This window comes from Lucilia sericata, unplaced genomic scaffold (genome assembly GCF_015586225.1).
Source record: "Lucilia sericata isolate MDLA Ls3-8-SP2 unplaced genomic scaffold, ASM1558622v1 Contig001165F_arrow, whole genome shotgun sequence".
Classification (NCBI taxonomy): Eukaryota; Metazoa; Arthropoda; class Insecta; order Diptera; family Calliphoridae; genus Lucilia; species Lucilia sericata.
This window is the reverse complement of record NW_023995135.1, coordinates 116,283-136,585: the sequence shown is the minus strand read 5'-3', so window position 1 is coordinate 136,585 and position 20,303 is coordinate 116,283. Positions and strand designations below refer to the sequence as shown.

At 29.1% G+C, this 20,303-nt stretch overlaps 1 protein-coding gene across 1 annotated transcript in view; it reads right to left on the bottom strand.

The window, feature by feature from the left end:
- Window positions 1-5,417: 5,417 nt before the first annotated feature.
- The window catches only part of LOC119610347 (LIM/homeobox protein Lhx5-like), a gene marked incomplete at its 3' end in the record, with an annotated part of 40,630 nt that continues 25,744 nt past the window's right edge, over window positions 5,418-20,303 (bottom strand). The window contains exons 3-4 of the mRNA XM_037965508.1: window positions 7,984-8,179; window positions 5,418-5,647 (exon numbers count right to left, since the gene is read on the bottom strand). Coding sequence (XP_037821436.1) covers window positions 5,418-5,647; window positions 7,984-8,179 — 426 coding nt within the window. The remainder of the gene's footprint in view (window positions 5,648-7,983; window positions 8,180-20,303) is intronic.

Here is a 20,303-nt window from a genome sequence, read left to right as displayed (position 1 = left end):
AAACAAATAAATCAAGCATGTAAAGAATGTAATTAATGGGTATTAAGTATTTTGATTTTTATAGACTCAAACTCATATTGATGTAAAGTAAAAATATTAAGGTTTAAGTTATATAAGACAATTTTTTACATCATGTAAACAATGTAAATAAAATTTTTAATTCCAAAAATCAATCTTTAGTTAAAGGAATGTCAAAATACTAAGTCTAAAGTTATTTTAGAAATTTTTTTACATCATGTAAACAATTAAATTAATCATGTAAAGAGTGTAATTAATGGATATTAAGTATTTTTTTACAGAGAAACTTTGGTTTTGCAAATTTTACACAACCTTACATAATGTAAACAATGTAAATTATAGCGTTACATCTTTAATTACACACATTGGTTGATGTAAAGTAAAACTATTGAGACTGAAATTATTTAAGACAATTTTTTACACCATGTAAAAATGTAAACAGTTCAATCAAGTGTGTAAAATGTATAAATTATTTAAATTATGTTTGTTTTTCCAAAAATAATGTTACATTGTTTACAATAACTTTCATAAATCTATAAATTCAATCGTTATTTAATGAAATGTTTAAAGGATTATAACATTTGAGGCAATTTTTTACATTATGTAAATAATGTAAACAATTAAATCAAGTTTATAAAATATAAAACTAATATAAATTATGCAATTTATAACAGAGAAACTGTAATTCTTCAAATTTTACAAAACTTTACATAGTGTAAACAATGAAAATTTTTGCGATAAATCTGGAAAAACAAACTTTAGTTGATGTAAAGTAAAAATTTTGAGGCTGAAATTATTTAAGACAATTTTTGACATCATGTAAAAAATGTAAACAATTCAATCAAGTGTGTAAAATGTATAATTTATTTAAATAATGTTTGTTTTTTAAAGAAACATTTATTTTGTAAATATTTCAAAACTTTACATAATGTAAACATTGTAAATAAAACGAGTTATTTACATAAATTACATAAACAAATTAAAACAATTAAAGAACTGAAAGACTGAACTGAATGTAAATTATAGCGATAAATCTTGAAAAAAAGATTAAGGCTTAAATAATTTAAAACAATTGTTTACATCGTGTAAAAAATGTAAACAATTAAAGAAAAACTGTAATTAATGAATATTAAGCAATTTTTAACAAAAAAAAAATCGAATTTTCAAATTTGACCAAATTTTACATAATGTAAACAATGTAAATTATAGCAATAAATCTTGAAAAAAACAAACTTTAGTTGATGTAAAGTTAAACTATAAAATCTGAAGTTATTGCAGCATTTTGTTTACATTTTGTTATTAAAATTTTTCAATTTGTCTAGTCATTTATGTTGCTAATTTTTTAAAAGTTCCATAAAAATTATTAACAACTTTTATTTTAAATCGTTTAAAATTAAATCTTCTTTGCAATTGATTTAATCTTGTATAAATATTTTCAACAACAATTTGTGTGTTGTTGTTTTTTTCTATCAAAGTATTTATAGATATAAATTTTGCATTGGTATTTGGCTCATATAATTAATAATTAATCATGGAGATTTTAGCTAGAGTTATTATTAGTATTATTGTTATTGTAGTTGTTGCTATTATTATTATTATTTATATTGTAGTTTTAGTCGTGATGATTATCGCGTTTTTGATGGCTAAATGATAAAATATGCATAATTATACCCAAAGCATGACAGAGAGCCACATTCTACTATAATTTTTCAAATTGAAAATGTAAAATGGTAAATTAACACTGAGAGAAATTAAAGGAAATTTAAGAAAATTTCTTTAAGGAAATAAATTTGGTTTTAATATTTTGTTAAAGAACTTTGTAAATATTTTCTTTTAAACTTAACTAGCCATCTGTTAGTAAAGATCGGTTAGGTTTCCGCGGGTAGAAATTTCGAAAAACTATGTATTACAAAGCCAAAATCTTTAAATGAGAGTGTATTAGTATTGAACGAGAGATTTGTAAACTTCGTGTTTTGTTGGTCATTATTTGAATAAAAAAACCTCTCCTGCTCTTTAAGCCTATCACTGTTTTAAGCTGTTCATAACATAATGGTAATATGGTGATTGTTGTTTCGTTAATTTTCTCCAAGTGTATGACATTTTTTTTTTTTTTGCTATTTAAAATCATTCATCAAAAATCATCATAATTAACTACTTATCTATGTGCATATAGTTATAGTTGGTAGATCTCTCTGTATGTGTATATATTTGTATAATTAGAAAAGTGTAATTTGTTCATGTTATTGTTGTTGGTAAATATTCCCCAAGTGTTATTTAGTAAAATTGCTTAAATGCGATTTAGCCTCAACTAAATGCATTTTATCATAAACTAAAGCTAAACAAATAAACTCAAAAATACAAACATAGACATAGATTCATTTCAACACACACACACACTCACATATACATAAATACATACAAAAAGCCATTGGTTGTCAAAGTCCCTGTAGATCGGGGTGACTATAACAAAACGTTTAGGGAAATTATCCCTTCACGACCTTTCTGACTTTAGATTTGACCCAAACTTTATGACTTTAGATTTGACCTGATCTGGAAACGAATGAATTTATCCTTTATTGATCAAGAAGATCTTTTGTAGATTACTTGGGGATATTAAAATGACGATTGACTACCTCTTAGAAGCGTCATATTATATTCAAATATATAAATACGATTCAATCTCTCTCCAAATATCTATCTAGAGAGATTCCTTTTATAACTGCCGGGTATTTACGTGTATGTATGTCATTGTTGCAAAACAACAATAGATGTATGTATTTGTACACTTTGCTATTTAAGGTTGTGTTATTGTTTAATATTTATCGTGACAAAAACATATATACACATTTTATAGATATTATATACTATATATAGTACTAACACTTGTATTTGCAACATCATACCCAGTTGAAACATATACATTGTGTATTTTAGTTTTGAAATACACAGGGTAACGAACAGCAACAACAGCAACTATAAACCTCAACAAGAGCTGTTGTTATTAGTTATACAACATTAAAACAATAGCTGCTTAAAAAGCTGTTGTACATAGATTTAAATTTTGTCTCTGTATATGTATGTATTTGTGTTTAATCCACAACAAAACAAAGTACTACAACAACAACCACAACAAAAAACTATAATTTACGAGCATAAATCTCACAAAACTCTCTAAAATGCATTCAGTCATTGCAAAAGTATCCTTGTTGCTTCTTTCAATTATATTTGGCAACCGAAAAACATGGTTCAACATTTTGTTATGTTAACAACAATTGTTGGCGTTGCAGCAATGTTAGTAAGTAGAACAACAGCAACACTTTTGTTTCAATTTGTCTTAAAACCTAAAATCTATATTTGTTAAACTAAAACATTTTATACCATTTTAAAGCATTTTAACTTGTTTGTGTTTGTATGTGAGATGGTGATGGTGATTTGCTGTGTTTACCTGCTGGAAACATTATAATATAGAAAATATTAAGAAGTTGCTTAAGCAGTGTAGTCAAGGTATTGCAAAATGGATTTCAATTACAGAAAAAATCTGAAAAGTCTAGACACTTTTTAAAAACAAAATTGTTAAAATTTGTTCTTCTGTCTGAAAGTTTGTTCAAACCAAATTTTTGAAGAGCCCTGATATCTGACTGAGTCGAAATCTTAGACAATCATAACTGACAAACGTTCTAGAATCTTGCTGTTAAAAATTAGTAAAATCGGTTAATAAATGGCTAAGATATGACCAAAAAACTAAGAATACCTCGCTAGTTTAACCAATATTCTACATCATGTAAACAATGTAAATAATGCAAGAAAACGCCTAAAAGTAAACTTAAAACTTATAATAAAATATTAGTTATTGGTTCGTATATCTTCCTACTGAGAATCTAGGAAATCGGTTCGTAAAAAGATATAGGGGAAAACCTTTAATTACCTTGTTTTTTACATAATGTAAATGGCATAAAAATGCATAAATTTAAACTTTACCCGATGTAAAGTAGAAATATTATGATTGTCAATATAAGAGACAAGATTTTACATCATGTAAAAAATGTAAACAATTATATAAATCGCGTAAAATACATGTAAATTATGTAATTTTCAATAGATTCTGAAACAATAACAAACAATGTTAAAAATTCCTAAAAATTAGATTTTGTAAATGTAAAATGGAAACATTATGACTCAAAATACTTGAGACAATTGTTTACATCATGTAAAAAATGTAAACAAGACAAGCAATCGTGTAGAACGTGTAAATATATAAAATAATGTAGTATTTAATAAATAAGAATAGAATTTGAGAAATTTTTCATACATTACACGATGTAAACAATGTAAAAAATGTCAAAAATACATACATTTCACTTCTTTTAAATATACAATTCAAATATTATGATTGAAAATAGTTTTGAGCAATTCTTTACATAATGTAAAATATGTAAACAATTCAAAGAATCGCGTAAAATTCACAACTTATGTAAAATATGAAACTTATAATAGAAAAACTTTAATTTTGAAAAATTGTACATACTTTACATAATGTAAACAATGTAAATAATAACCAGAATTACACGAAATCAAACAATAAGTGATGTAATGTTAAAATATTATGTGTATAGACATTTGTGGCAAGATTTTACATTATGTAAAATATGTAAGCAATTAAAAAATCATGTGTAAAACTTTGTATATTAAGAAAACATTTATGTAGTGACCCTAAATTGTTTACAGTAATTCTTTACATAATGTAAAAAATGTAAATAATTCAAACAATCGTGTAAAATGCACAACTTATGTAAAATATGAAACTTTTAAGAGAAAAACTTTAATTTTGAAAAATTTTACATATTTTACATAATGTAAATAATAACCAGAATTACATAAAATCAGACATTTATTTATGTGATATTAAAACATTACGTGTAAAGTCAATTGTGACAAGATTTTACATTATGTAATTAATGTAAACAAGTAACAAAATCATGTAAATTGTAAAAAGTCTTGCATATTATGAAATTTTTTTAAAAGAAATTTTATTTTTTTTTAATTTTCAATTGTTTATATAATGTAAACAACATAAATGAGACCTAATATTCTTAAACTCAAAATTTATATTAAAGTTAAAATAAAGCAAATTGATCTTATTTAAGATCTAAGAAGTCAATCTTTTACATTTCCTCTTACTAATGTTTAAACTGCTACATTTTCTACACACATTACATACGTATATTTCTCTCTTTTCCTTCTTTAAATGCTAAAGCATTTGTAAAATTTGTAAACAATTTTACTAACTATTCATTTTCACACTAATTAGCCAAAAATTTACAAACATATAAATAACAACAACATTAATAAAATATTGTTATATTTTCTTTAGGAAATTAGTACTACATACTACTACTTACCACTTAAGGAATTATGGCCACATATCGAAGGTGCTTTGCCAAGTAAATAATCATCTTTGCAGATATATTTATTGTCGTCCAGCACATAGAGTTGTTCACCCGTACTGAGCTGTTTATGGCAGATACAACATGTAAAACAATTGAGGTGAAACACCTTATCACGAGGTTTACGAACGAGATCGGAGGGAGCAATACCTTGGCCGCAGCCACTGCACTTGGTACCATAGCGTCTATAATATATAGAAAAGAAATGAAAAAGAAAATAAAGAAAAAATCGAGTTAAAGGTTGTTTGAGGAAAAAAACCAAGCCTGAGTAATTACTTTTGCAGCACTTTTAGTCAATCACTCTATCAAATCATTTTTTTTTTTTTTTTGTTTCTACATTTAAATCACTTTGAATTGTTATTGCTTTCAATCATTTGAAATTACTAGCAGGTGTTGGATTTTTTATTTTTATTTTTTATTTTTTTGCATATAATGACTTTTACTTTAAAGGCATCATCTCTCGCCAGTAGTTTAGTTAGTATGTATTTGGCTTTTTAACTATTTCCATTCTAAATTTTTTTCTAACATTTAAAACACTGACGTGTGTTCTCTGTTTAATGTAAATGGTCGTCGTACTTTTTTTCTGTTTTATTGTTAGAAAGTTAATTGATTTTCTAGTGTGTTTGGTTGTTTTTTTTTTTTTTTTTTTTTTTTTTTTGTTAGAAATCTTTCTTTTTTTATAGTTTTGTTTTTAAGTTTTATTATTTTTTTCTACAATTAAATAGGAAAATAAATCACATCAGGCTGTCACAATACACTTGTCACTTCATCAGTTTTAGCATCGTGATAAACTTTAAGAAAAAACCAACTATAAAAAAATTAAAATATTGTATGGTTTACCTCCTAGGGAGGTTTTGGAAAAGATATTATTATGGTTGTGGTTTTTAATGGGAAAGAAAGAAAAATTATACACATTTAAGAGAACAAACCGTCAAGAATCTTTAAGAAAATGTGGTTATATGCTAAACTTTCTAATTTTAATAAAAATCTTATAATACATATATGCAATATATAGGTAACATCAGCTATTAGGGACCAAAAGTAGTTCGCAAATTAAAATTAAAATTTTCCTATAATATAACAGCAGCAGTCGGCTTCATTAACCTAGAGGAACCGACCTAAATCGGCTATTAGATGTGCAATGCGAACAGTCCATAGACTAATGAATCGACTAGTCAAGAGGTTATTCAATAGTCTGCTCAATAGCCTATTCAATTGACTAGCAATAGACTTGTAAATAAACTAGTCAATGACTTAATAAATGGAATATTCAATAGACTGGACAGTAAACTAGCCAATGGTATAGTAGACTAGTCGATAGACTAGCCAGTAGAATAGTCAGCGGACTGTCGAGTAGAATAGTCAATAGACAAGTTAACAGACTAGTCCAAAGTCTGTTCAATATACTAATCAATAGGCTAGTAAATAAAGAAGTGTATGGTCTAGAAGCCTGACTAGTCAGTAGTTTAGTCAATAGACTAGTCAATAGACTAGTCAATAGTCTAGTCAATGTACTTGTCAGTAGTCTAGTTAACAATAGTCTGGTCAATAAACTAATCAAGAGGCTAGTCAATAGACAAGTCAATAGTCTAATCAATGTACTGGTCAATGGACTGGTCAGTAGATTAGTCAATAGACCAGTTAATTGAGTAGTCATTATTCTTGTCATTAGGACTAGTCAATGGTCTAGTCAATGAACTGGTCAGTAATATGGTCAATACACAGGTCAGTAGACTAGTCAATAGGCTGATCAGTAGACTAGTCAATAGACTGGTCATTAGACTAGTCAATAGACTAGCCAGTAGACTAGTCAATAGACTAGTTAGTGGACTGTTGAGTAGAATAGTCAATAGACTACTTAACAGACTAGTTCAAAGTCTGATCAATAGACTAATCAATAGGCTAGTCAATAAAGAAGTGTATGGTCTAGAAGCCTGACTAGTCAGTAGTTTAATCAATAGATCAGTAGTCTAGTCAATAGACTAATCAACAGGCTAGTCAATAGACAAGTCAATGGTCTAATCAATGTACTGGTCAATAGACTGGTCATTAGACTTGTCAGTAGACTAGTCAATGAACTAGTCAGTAGGTTGATTAACAGACTAGTCCAAAGTCTGGTCAATAGACTCATTAAGTCAAGTAGCCTGACTAGTCAATAGACTACCTAGTAGACTAGTCAATAGACTTGTCAGTGGACTGTTGAGTAGAATAGTCATTAGTCTGGTCAGTAGTCTAGTCAATAGACTAGTCAGTGGCCCAGTTAACAACAGTCTGGACTAATCAATAGGCCATTCAATAGACAAGTCAATGTACTGGTCAGTAGAATAGTCAATAGACTTATCAGTACACTAGTCAATAGCAAGTCAAAGGTCTAGTCAATGAACTATTGACCAGTTCATAAACTAGTCAACAGATTGGTCGGTATACTAGTTAAATCAATAAACTATTCAATGAAAGTTTCCAAAGTCAATAGATACCAAAAAATGTTAATAAAAGAAATTTAGAAGTATTTCGTACTCACCTGAAAAAATCATTCCTGCAGTATAATTTTGATTCTCTACTAAAGCATTTATCCGTTAAAGGTTGAAGGCATTCACAGCAGCGCACACAGGACGCATGCCAACCGCGTTCTAAAACATTTAATAAAAATTTATCTAAAATTGGTTTATTACAGCCAGCACAGGGATCGCCAACACCGACCGGCGGTTCACTACGTCCTAGAAAAAAGAAGAGATAACAGAAATTAGAAAAAAGAGAATATATAAAAAGACAACTAACTACTACGCTAGCTACGCTACGCCCCAAAGCACCCATGAAGGGGATTTTATATGCTATTTTATAACTCAGATTTATATGTTTGACATGATCGTGTTTGTCTTTGCATGAGTGAGACAAAATTCTTTCTTCAGGTGATCTCACAATTTTCTTTGTGATCATGTTTTCTACTTAACCGATTTCACAGTGAAATATTGTAAATGAAATTTAAAGTAATTTATTTCACAAAAACATCTGTCATTTTAATTAATTATCAATTAGGCCACGTAAAAAATATTTGTTAAATTTATACTGCTACCGAAAAAAATCAGACGACAAAAAAGTAGAAGCTGCAAGAAAATCATCAATGTCTGCAGACTACACATCAAATGCAAATTATCAAACTTTGGATCGATTTAATGATTTAATGGAGGACTTGCAGCAGCACCGGTAACAACCGAAAACAGTAGCAACACAAATATGCAAATTTATTTTATACAAAACAATAAATAATTAAGGAAACACAAAGATGCACAAAAGTGTAAAACAACAAGTTTTATGGCTGCACTTACAGCTCCCAAAAACATTGCACGCTTTAAAGCAAAACTGCAGGCAACAGCAAGCAGCGTGTTTTGTCATGTTTGATCACAACCAGACATGGTGTTTTTTTTTTTTTTTGTTACAAACTGTCAAAATTTTCTATAAACGGCAACATGTTGCAGCAGCAGCCTGGCTGGCTCTTTTCCTTATGACTTTTAAAGTTTTATAAAATGATGAAACATTAAATTTAACCTTGATTTTTGGACGAAAAAAAACATAAATATTCATTCAATATCGCCATAGACTGACGATTAACAGTCTCGAAAGAGTTTTTTTCGGCCAAAAAAAAAACATTATTTTGATTGATGACATCCGTCAATTTTGACATTTTTAGTGAAAAAAGTTTATGTCTATGCTTTGTTTATTTTCTTTCTTTGTTCCTGATGTTCTTGGTAACCAGAGACCAACCAACCATCAAAGACCAGGTTATTGTTCAGTGAGTGTTTAATCACTCACTAACGTAAATGCTTTGATTATAATCATTAACAACATTGATGGGTTTCTTTCGTTTAACGAACATGCGGAAAATTTTCAACAAATGTTTGAAAGATTTTTATTTTGTTTTTGTTTTTAAAGCAGCAACTAAAACAGTGGTAGATAAAACTGAGCAATTTCGTTTATTTTTAAGACCGAGTTTGAAATAAAGTCGAATTTTTTTCCAAATTGTTCCAGATTGTCTTACTTTTTGTTTTATAACTATATTTCTATTCAAACAATTTACATGATTTTTGTTATCAACCTGCCTGGGATTATAATAAACACTTCTAAAAAGAATCGTTTCTTTCAGTGTTGAAATTTGAAAATTAACGTTATTACAACGTTATCATACTATTTGACATTTTTAGGTTATATTACATTTTGCTTCAGAACTTCAGTTATACTGAACCGATATGATTGATTTTCAATACACTATAGCTTAAAATAATGATTAATATTTTGGGAGGAAATTTTTCAAATCTGGGCTTTACTTTGAATTGGAGCATAGCAAGCAAATAGTCGGTTTTCCAAAATTTGACATTTTTCAGGTTATGACATAATTTTCATAATAACTTTATTTCTACTGAACCGATTTTATTAATTTTTATAGACAAGATTCCCATATACTTAGTATATATTATAGAAAAAAATCTATTAATTCAGACACATATTAAGGATGTAAGGCTGTTTGCAACACAAAAAAGTAAAAAAGTTTTGTCATCTTAAAAATCTTGAGGTTAGCTTACATATTACTCTATAACTTTGTTACTAATAAACTAATATCTTTGATTTTCTATAACAATCTCTTTAAGATAATGAGCAATATTTCGGGTAAAAATAGTTTAATTCCATCAACTACTTTAGACGCTAAAGTGCCTGCAATTATTCCAAATAAATTGTGATTTTTTTAAAAGAAATTTTAAAGTTTTCTTATAAACATTTGTTACCCACTGTATGCTATTTTTTTATTTTCTTATTTTATAAGCCATGTATCGATTTGTATCTTGTCAGTCAGTTAGTGTGTTTTTTTCTTTGGTAAATTTGTCCAGGTCAAATGAATTTCTCATGGTGCTTTTCTTCTCAAACTTTAACACAATTTTCAAATATTTTTTTTTTTTCTACTGATTCCCTGTACCAAAAAGTAGCTGGATACTACTGCTGCTGCTGTTGGTCATTATACAATTTCATGTTTAGTTTTGGGGTTTTTTGTCTTCTTGTGTGTATGTGTCTCTAATTACTTTGCCTTTTTAGTCTCGCATCATCACTTTACGGTCATTGTGATTTTAAGGTTGCCGGAGCTGATTTTATGTGTCGAAGACAAAAACTTTGTTTTATTAGGTCACCGCCTTTAATTTCTGCATATTTATTTACTAACTTTAAGAAAGAAAAGTTTGAAAATTTTATTTGAATTTTTATCACAACATAATTTGAAAGATCGTTGTTGGTTGCAGGGGAATATATGTATATAGAATATTATAAACAGAGCAATAGCTAAAAGTTTGTGTTTAAAGCATAGATCGTTTTAACGGGAATATGGCACGTTTTGTAGAAGTATTGATGAGAATCCATCCAGCTAATCACTCTCTTGATTACTTAGAAACACTTCAGAGATAATTGACTCTTCCCTAGATTACCTAAGATATGTGCAGTATCCAATTGACTTAATATTAGAATCAAATGACCTTAATATACATATGAGTCTTAGGAGAGGTTGATAGGGGAACTATATCAAATCCGAAAAGTACACCTACGACCCTATGGGGTCTTTTGTGCACTCCTTTATCTTAATAATGCTGGTGAGAGAAATCTTATATAGTGATCTATGAAGATATTATCGTCCGATATTATGTTTGGATACAAAACCTATGAATTTTCCAATCTGTGTTCGTGAGGGATGTTATATTCGGAATAATAACGCTTTCAAGATATTTGAATCTAATTTCGATAGCCTGACAATAACAAATAAATACCCTCTCCACCTGTTCTACATTTGTTGGAATTCACCCAATCCATTACTACAATGACTTCTGCACAGAGGGAAAAAAGACGTTTTAAAATTATATACGCCTGTGTGTTACCGAAGTGACAACGCTATGTTGTCAAACAGAACCTTGAGTTGTCGAAATAACAACGATTAATGATACAATGCGTAATCGAAATGACAACAATGCGTTGTTGCAATAACAACAATGCGTTGTCAAAATTACAAGTGAGCTTACTACGTTTGTTAATATTTAGACAACGGATGTGTATAAAATTTAGATTTCGACAACGAATTGTTGCAATATTGTCAACATTACATAGTGTTGTCGTACGTATGTATATACTTTGACAACGGATGGTATTGAAAAATTATAAACAGTTTGGTGTCAATTTGGTACCAGGCGTGTATATTTCCTTTTTCCCTCTGTATAGACAGTATGATTCTTAGATTAATAATAAGACTGAAGACAACTTACATAGCTGTCGTCTTTTAAAAAAAAGTTTTTTACAAAAACAAACTTTTTCTATATTTCTTATTTATAACAACTATAGCAAAAGTTTTACATAAAATTATATTTATTTCAAAAAACTTTTTTTGCCAAAAAAAATAATAAATAAATGTAGAAAAATATAAAATAAAACTCTTCTGTCTAGAAATTGACTTGATAATGTTTTGAAATAACTTTTTTTCCACATTATAAACAACCCTCAGGCCAAATTTTGCATCTTCTTAAGACTTCCTTTTGTTCCCTTTTTCAATTTTTTTATAAGCTACAGGTTTCATATACAATTTAAAACTTTTCTAAAATAAAACTTAAAATTTAGTTTTTTTCATTATTATTATTAAAGACTAAAGTATATTTGACACTGTATCATTATACGGTTGCACTTTTGGGCGAAAACTTTGAACAAATGTATGGATCCACCTACCAGCAACCCCTTTAAATATACGAGCAAATAAACTGAAAGAAGCAGAACAGAAGAACTAAACTCAACAACAGTGGTTAACAACATACAACACCCTCATAAATAGCTTGGGGTTTTATTTCACTGGTTGCTGTTAATAATAATGATGATGGTGATGAGGATGAGGATGAGAATGTTGCTGCTGCTCATTGTTGTTTGACTATTTTGAATGCATCCTTTTTTGGACCAGCAACATCAGTAAAGAAAAAAACCAAAACATACTTAACTCTTTTTATAACAAAATTTCCCATATGAGTTTAAGTAAGCAAATATATAGTTTTTGTTTAAACTCCTGCCAAGGTGTTGGCATTTAAAATGATTTTTATAAGCAGGCAACTTAACACAACTCAACTTCTCTGCTATATGTACATATACATATAAATGAATCAACTAAAATACCTGGGAGTATTTAACACACAGACATTTGGCATTCATTCTATTGCTCTTATGTTTAAGTTTTAGTTTTTGGTTTCAGTTCCTCTCGTTCACTTTTTTTGGTAAATTCAACGCTTGCAGCTATAAAATGGCATAAATTAAACGTTTTTTAAGTTTTATAATTGCAGCTTTTACTTGGTTACCTTTAGTCTCCTCTAGTCACACATTTATTCATGCATTCCTTTGGTAAGCGAGACACACAGAGAGTAAGTGTAAAAGATGTTGTTAAAATGGCACAAAGTTTAAATTTGCGTAACATTTAACAGCTTCTGTTTACTCTTCCGATAATGATTACAGGGTTCCTAATTAAGGAGTCATTTATTTAGAAACAAACAGACACACATGCACACGTCCCTTTTCAAGGTGTTTCATGTTGATTTTTGAGTTGAGTTAAAAAGTGAAAAGGATTTTTTGTACAACATTTAAATAAGTTATTTTTTTTAAAGGTTGAGTTTAAATGATTAGAAAATTTATAAATGAAGTGTGATAAAAGAAGTATTTATTTTATACATATTAGAATAAAAAAGTACTTTTTTATGGTACTTTTTATACCCTTAAACTTCTTGAGAAGGGTAAATTAATGTCGAGTGCTTTACGTGAACACCTGCCGTGTTGGCCTATTTCACGTTGGCCTTTTGCAACCACTGGGTGAGCTTCTGTGACGACTCACCATTGCCCCATTGTGTATCTTACACTCAGATGGGAATTTCTTTCACATGGTTGTACCGGTCCATATGCAAGCACTTTGCTCAAGTACTTGAGCTATCATATCTCTGACCATTACTGGCCCGTTGCTTAACTTCCAAGATGCAAAACTATCACTTCCGTTTACAACCACGCAGATGGAATGTTCTCTGTTGAGTGGGCAACAGCACCTAGAGACGTAACCGGTAGACCGAAGTACGAATCCATCAAATAAGCTGAATAGTTTATTTTTTCGCACAGAGAACACACTGTGGCAAATTTGGTATGAACAGAGTTTTCAATGAACATACCTGGACAAGGAAGGAAAATTCAATGGTATCACTTGCATAAGATACCTTACATCCATCACCATTCAACCCTGCACACTTCTCATTTATCAGACACACTTATAATATAACAACATACGACAGACTCACTCTAGGTATACGAACGGGTAAGATCCGTAACCGCTACATTCATCTTTTATCATATACAATTAACAGCAACTCATTTCAAACGCTTAGTCCCATAGTCGTCCTCTGTGGGGTATCTGTTGTCATTCGGCAACAGAACTGAACTTATCCTGAAATATTGATTTCGCCGTGCATCAGTATTATAACTGCAACTTACTCTTCCCGCCACTACGTGGATCCCGAAAGAACCTCAGCCAACTGACTAGCCAGGACAAGTCCTGTAGTACCAGATTATGTGGTTCTCTGGTTAGACCCCATGTTAAATCATACCAAGGAAAGTCCGAGGAGTGAATTGACATCACCAGTTTATAGTCCCGGCTGACTCCGGTACTGGTAGCACCTCTTTACCCCGGAATTACAATACACTATAATGAGGGCTTTCATCACGGAAACATGCCCCGGGAGAGTCTGTCTTCATGTTGAAATCAGTTTTCAGAAGACCGCAAATATCTACGAGAACTTATAAATGGAGACTTTTTGGTACTTTTTCGTTCATTAACTGGTACTTTTTGAACTTTTTAAAATATTGAGATGGTGAGAACCTATTAAAAGTACTTTTTTATACTTTTCCATACTTCGAAAGGTACATTTTCAATTTTCTATAATATTGAACCATGAAACATAAAATTAAACACTCAGAGTCCTGAGTTAATGAAAATCTGTTGGAAAGGGTTTTTTGGTACATTTCATTCAACGGGACCTTTAAGGTTTTTCTGCAATATTGAACCTACAAACATATAATCATATATACATATTAGGGTGATCGATTATTCGACATTTCCCAAAAACCGGTTTTCGAATAGTTCGAATAGTTAACATTTAAAAAAAACCGGTTGATATTTTTCAAATTCAGAAAAAACCGGTTAACCGGTTTTTTATTACAATTAAAAAATATATATTTTAATTTGAAAAACTTAATGTTTATGTTTAAATTTGATTAATAAAACATGGCCCGAAATGATTTTTAACAGTTTAAAAGATTATAACTTTAGATCTAGTCGTCTGATTTACATTATTTCTTTAATATAAAAAAATTAGGAAAAAAGTGGGACACTTCTGTTAAACATGTAATCCTAGCTTATTTTAAAAGCCCTGTTTAGGAAATTTGCATAGGCATTCCAATACTTCCATAAAATTTCAGCCGTAAATTAATTATTGTAATTGGAATATAATCTTAAGATTGCTAAATTTTATCAAACAGTTATCCATTTTACAAATAATTTTTAATTAATTAGGAAAATCAAAAAAGTTTAACCAAAAGAGCTGTAGAAAAATATACCCTTGTTCCTCGACTCGAATATTTTTAAAATTTAGACGGGCTGTATTATTATTTACTTAAAAATTTCATTTAAATAATCTTTGAATACAAAGCAAATAAAAGTATTCGAAACCGGGTTTTAAAAAGTGAAAAAACCGGGTTATTTGATATTCGAAAAATCAACATTAAGAAAAAACCGACACTGGTAAAGCAGAAAAAACCGGTTTTAAAACCGGTTGAAAAATCGAGTCGATCACCCTAATACATATATCCTGATGGAATGAAAATATGTATGTAAGGGTGAATTTTTTGGTACTTTTTGTTCTTCAACTGGTACTTTTTGAGTCTTTTTTAATATTGGACCTTAAAAACGCAAATTTAAACACAGAGATTCTCTTACTTTTTCGGCATTCAAATGGTACTTTTTTTACCTACATATAGGATGCTAATGGAATGAAAATTTATAAGATTCAACTTTTTGGTACCTTTTCGCTTTTTAATTGGTACTTTTTCTAGAAACATAGAATTAAAGACTGAGCGTCCTGATGGAATAAAAATCTATAAAAGGGGAGTAACAGATTACTTGTTTTGATTTCCCTCACTATGGTGAAGGGTATATAAGATTCGAATTTTGTACACTGAAATGCTAAACCCCTTTTTGGTACTTTCTTGTAAAGCTAAGTACTATACATACTATAGAAATTGGACGGAAATTTGTGAAAAAAATATTTTATGCTGAAAAAATTTAAAAATTTTCGAAATATTTTTTTAAGTTATGGAAGAGTTTGGTGCACTTTAAAACCAAAATCAATCAACAATCCAAATACTAAGTAGTAAGATTTTATCCCCTTTTTCATTAGAAAATAAAAAAGTACTTTTTGTTTAAAGCAATCTGTTTCTCTAGCAAAAAGTTTAAGGTACTAAAAAAAGTACTTTAAACTTTGAAAAAGCTGATTTCCAATTAAAAACAATGATACTGTTAAACTACCAAAAATATTTGTCTATCTCTCCCACATAATTTGCAGTGATTTTTTTCTCTCTGTGTATTTCTTTTCTGGTACTTTAAACTGTCAACACATGTCTTAGTGGCTTAATTCCTTGTAACTTCTTATGTTTTTTTTTCCCTCGACTTTCATCTTCTCAGCTGGCAGTATATGTTTTCTGTTAAAAACCTTCAACATTTAAGATTTCCTAAGTTGCCACGGTACGAGGCAAGAAGGAATGAAAAGATGTAGAAAAAAGTGTTGCAAAAAACCCAAAAAAAAAAAAGAAAATTATGTAATTAATGTTTAGAAGCTACCAGTTTGTAGTGTTGCGGTAAAACGACATTAGTTACATTTTAAACATGTTTTGTATATTTCTTGCAAGTTCTAGTTGGTGTAAGTGTTAAGGTTGCATGCCTCATCATACCTCAAACTGATCATCATATTCATAAATGGTAGAATATACCTATAGCAGTATGGATGGCACTTGAGTGTTTTAAAAGTTGTTCGTGTGAAATCTCATCATTGTTATTTTCTTGGCTAGAAGGGGGGGGGAGTTCTAAAGGGGGCCTCTTGTCGGTCATAAATTTACAACAAAGTCAGTGTTTTTATAAGATTTGTGGTTGAGTCTTTAAATGTTTTCTTTTTATATATTTCTTTCTTAAGTTTTGTTTATGTGTTATAAAGAAAGAAAACAAAATCTCAAGTTCATGATCTTGTTCGTGTAGACTTCAATATATCTTATGGTTTTTTTTGTTACGATCCATGCCCACCAAAAAAGAAGAAGTTGAAGAGTAAAACAACACACCTCCTTTTACAACCATACCAACAACCAACTATCCATCCATCCATCTATCTAGCCATATTGCAGCAGGCAGGCAGGCGGCTATGCTTCTGTTTCCACTTGGATATTGTGGCAAAAACAAAAGCTTTAAAATAATAATTCTCATTGTATTGTAAAAAGACGAAGAATACCAAGTAGAAGATGATGAGGATGATGATGAAGCTTAAGTCTTCGCCCCTTGACCACAACACGTACCAAGTATATAATTTTATATTATTGCTGTTGTTGCTGTTGAGCTGTGTTTGCTGAATGCGGCCGTAATACTATTTTTGTCATGCCTTGAACCCCGTCTTTATTTCCATTACATGGATTTTTGGTTTTCAGATTTTTCTGGTCATGTTCATGTGAAGCTGCCAACCGACCAACCAACCAACCGACCGACCGACAATGATGTGAATGAAAATGATGGTCATTGTTGTTTGTGGTGGCTGCAGTTACTTTTGCTTTATGTATTTCTCAGTCTGAATATTTAACTATCTGTCTGTCTGTCCGTCCGTTCTCTTGTCGGTTGTTACCACTTGATTTTGTTTTCTTTTTTTTCGATTTCATTTTTTCTGTCTTCTTATTCATTTATTCAGAAATTGTTTCTACAGCAGCTTGCTTCAGAAGCAGCTTCTTTACGTTTTCATATCCATATCTTTGCAACAACAACAGCAACAAACACTGAAATTGTAATATAATCCACCCATTTTTATATATAAATTTTTGTTTACTACCAACTTCAAACTCAAACTTCTTGTCTTCTTTGCCATCTTGTTTTTATGGAGTTTTTTATGGTTTTGCAAGAAAAAAATATAATGTCTCCCCTTTTTCCATTGGTCCTTTTGTGGCTCCTGTTGAGGACAGAGTTATAAAGATATGTAGAGCTTAATAAAAGGATTTGGGCTTTTAGTTGTTTTGAATTCGAAAGTCAAAAAGTTTAGTACAAAAAGTAACCCAAATACTACGTTTTTGTTAATATGTGGAACTCTTTCCCCTTTTCTTGGTACTTTTCTTTTTAGATTAGATTTTTTAATATTAAAATGTTCAAATTCAACAAAATATGGGGCATTTTCAAAAAGTAGTATTTTTAGTCCTATTAAAAAAAAGTGAAAAAGTGAAAATTTTTTCCCTTAAATTGAATTTTTTATATTGAAATAGTTTAAAATATTAGTTTTTGCCAAAATTTTAAGCATTTTGAAAAGGTAGTATTTCTACTACTTTTTTAAAAAAGTGTAATTTGTACAAATTTTGTCTTAAAAATGTTTCTTTACGTCGTTTTCCATTACTTTTGGCATTTTTAAAACTTTTAAAATAAATATTCATTTTCGCTAAAACTTTAAACATTTTGAAAAAAGTAGTATTTCTACTACTTTTTTAAAAAAGTGTAATTTGTACACATTTTATCTACAAAATGTTTCTTTTTATTGTTTCGTATTACTTTTTATATATTAAGCACTTTTTAAAAAAGTAGTATTTTTAGTACTTTTTAAAAAAGTAAATAAAATTATAATATTTTACTAAAAATTTGATTTTCTATGTTAAGATGTTTTAAAATTCATAAATGCAATATAATATAGAGCATTTTTAAAAAGTAGTATTTCTACTACTTTTTTTAAAAAGTGTAATTTGTACAAAATTTATCTTAAAAATGTTTCTTTTTATGGTTTTCTATTATTTTTTACATTTTTAGCACTTTTTAAAAAGTACTATTTTTACTACCTTTTTCAAAAAGTTTATATTAGTATAATTTTTAAAGAAAGCGATATTTTTTAATAATTTAGAAGAACAATTTAGAGATTTCACAATTTCTTTTACTATTTCTCTTATAAAATGTATTCATTTTTGGTACTTTTTGCAAGGCAATTGTACTTTTCTTAATTTTTGACTTAAATGGAAAAAGAAACGTTGAATATTGGTACTATTCTAATGAAAATCTTCTTTTTAAAAGATAATTGTTTTTGGTACTTTTTGGTAGAATGAAAAAGTCTAACATTTCTTCTTTTTTGATACTTTTTCTCTTAAGTTTAATTTAAAGTTCATTCATTAGATTATGGGTGAAGCATTTGAATGCTTTTTTTGATAATTTTCTTTATTTTTACCTTAAAATAGAAAAGCAAGCCTGAAAATTTCCCATAATTTTGATTCTCTTAAAACTCTGTCCTCTACCAAAGCGACCATTGTTATTTTTCTCTCTTTATAAAAAGTTTTTTTGCTTATATTTTCCGAGTTTTTTTTCCAAAGCCAACACATGAATGGATGATATTTTCTGTGTAGCACATTTTCCTTGATACTTCACGTAAGAAATGAAAGCAAAAAATACATTACATATAGTTTTTTTTCTGATATTGGACTTCAGTGAAACGTGACTAAAATGTAAATGCCAGAATTTTCAGTAGACAACAAATAAAAGCGAAAAAAAACGACAAACTCAACTGAACAGCCAACTGTAGAGAAATTGGAAAAATACATAAAAAAGGGAATTGTGTTGGCAACAATGACAGTCAAACAAATACATAGTGGAAAAAGTAAAAGAATTCAAGCAGCCGTATTTAAACACAAGGCAACTGTTTCTTAGACTCCTTTAAATGTTGATCAAATCTTCCTGCCACTATTTCTAGTGAACTCCTTTAGCTGTGTAAAGGATTTTTGTGTGAATGTTAAAACTCTGCCTCTTACGTTATACTACTTGTAGTAATAGTATGGAAAAAAATAGTACATTTCTCATTATCTTTTAGTCAAGATAAGTACACATCAAATAATGGAAATAAAACTGTTTAACATTCTGGTTGAAATTTTGTGTTTTTTTTTTGGTCCAGATTTTGATTTAAAACATATTCATGTTTATTTGCTGCTGGAAAAAAAAATTGCTTCAGAAATTTTGATTGATATTTGTTAAGCAAATGTGTGATTGTTTTAACTATTTAAGAGAAAAAAAGAATTAAAGAACTTTGTAAAGTTCCAGGAATATTCTTAAAGAGAAATGCAAACAAAGTTACTTCAACATTCTGATGGCTATAAATATCTTAAAGGTCTAACCGTTAATATAAACTAGATCCTCATAAATAGCGTAATCGATTAAGCTAATTATGTAAATCTGTTTGTCTTTCTGTCTGTCTGTCTGTCTGTCTGTCTGTCTGTCTGTCTGTCTGTCTGTCTGTCTGTCTGTCTGTCTGTCTGTCTGTCTGTCTGTCTATCTATCTATCTATCAATCTATCTATCTATCTATCTATCTATCTATCTATCTATCTATCTATCTATCTATCTATCTATCTATCTATCTATCTATCTATCTATCTATCTATCTATCTAATCTATCTATCTATCTATCTATCTATCTATCTATCTATCTATCTATCTATCTATCTATCTATCTATCTATCTATCTATCTATCTATCTATCTA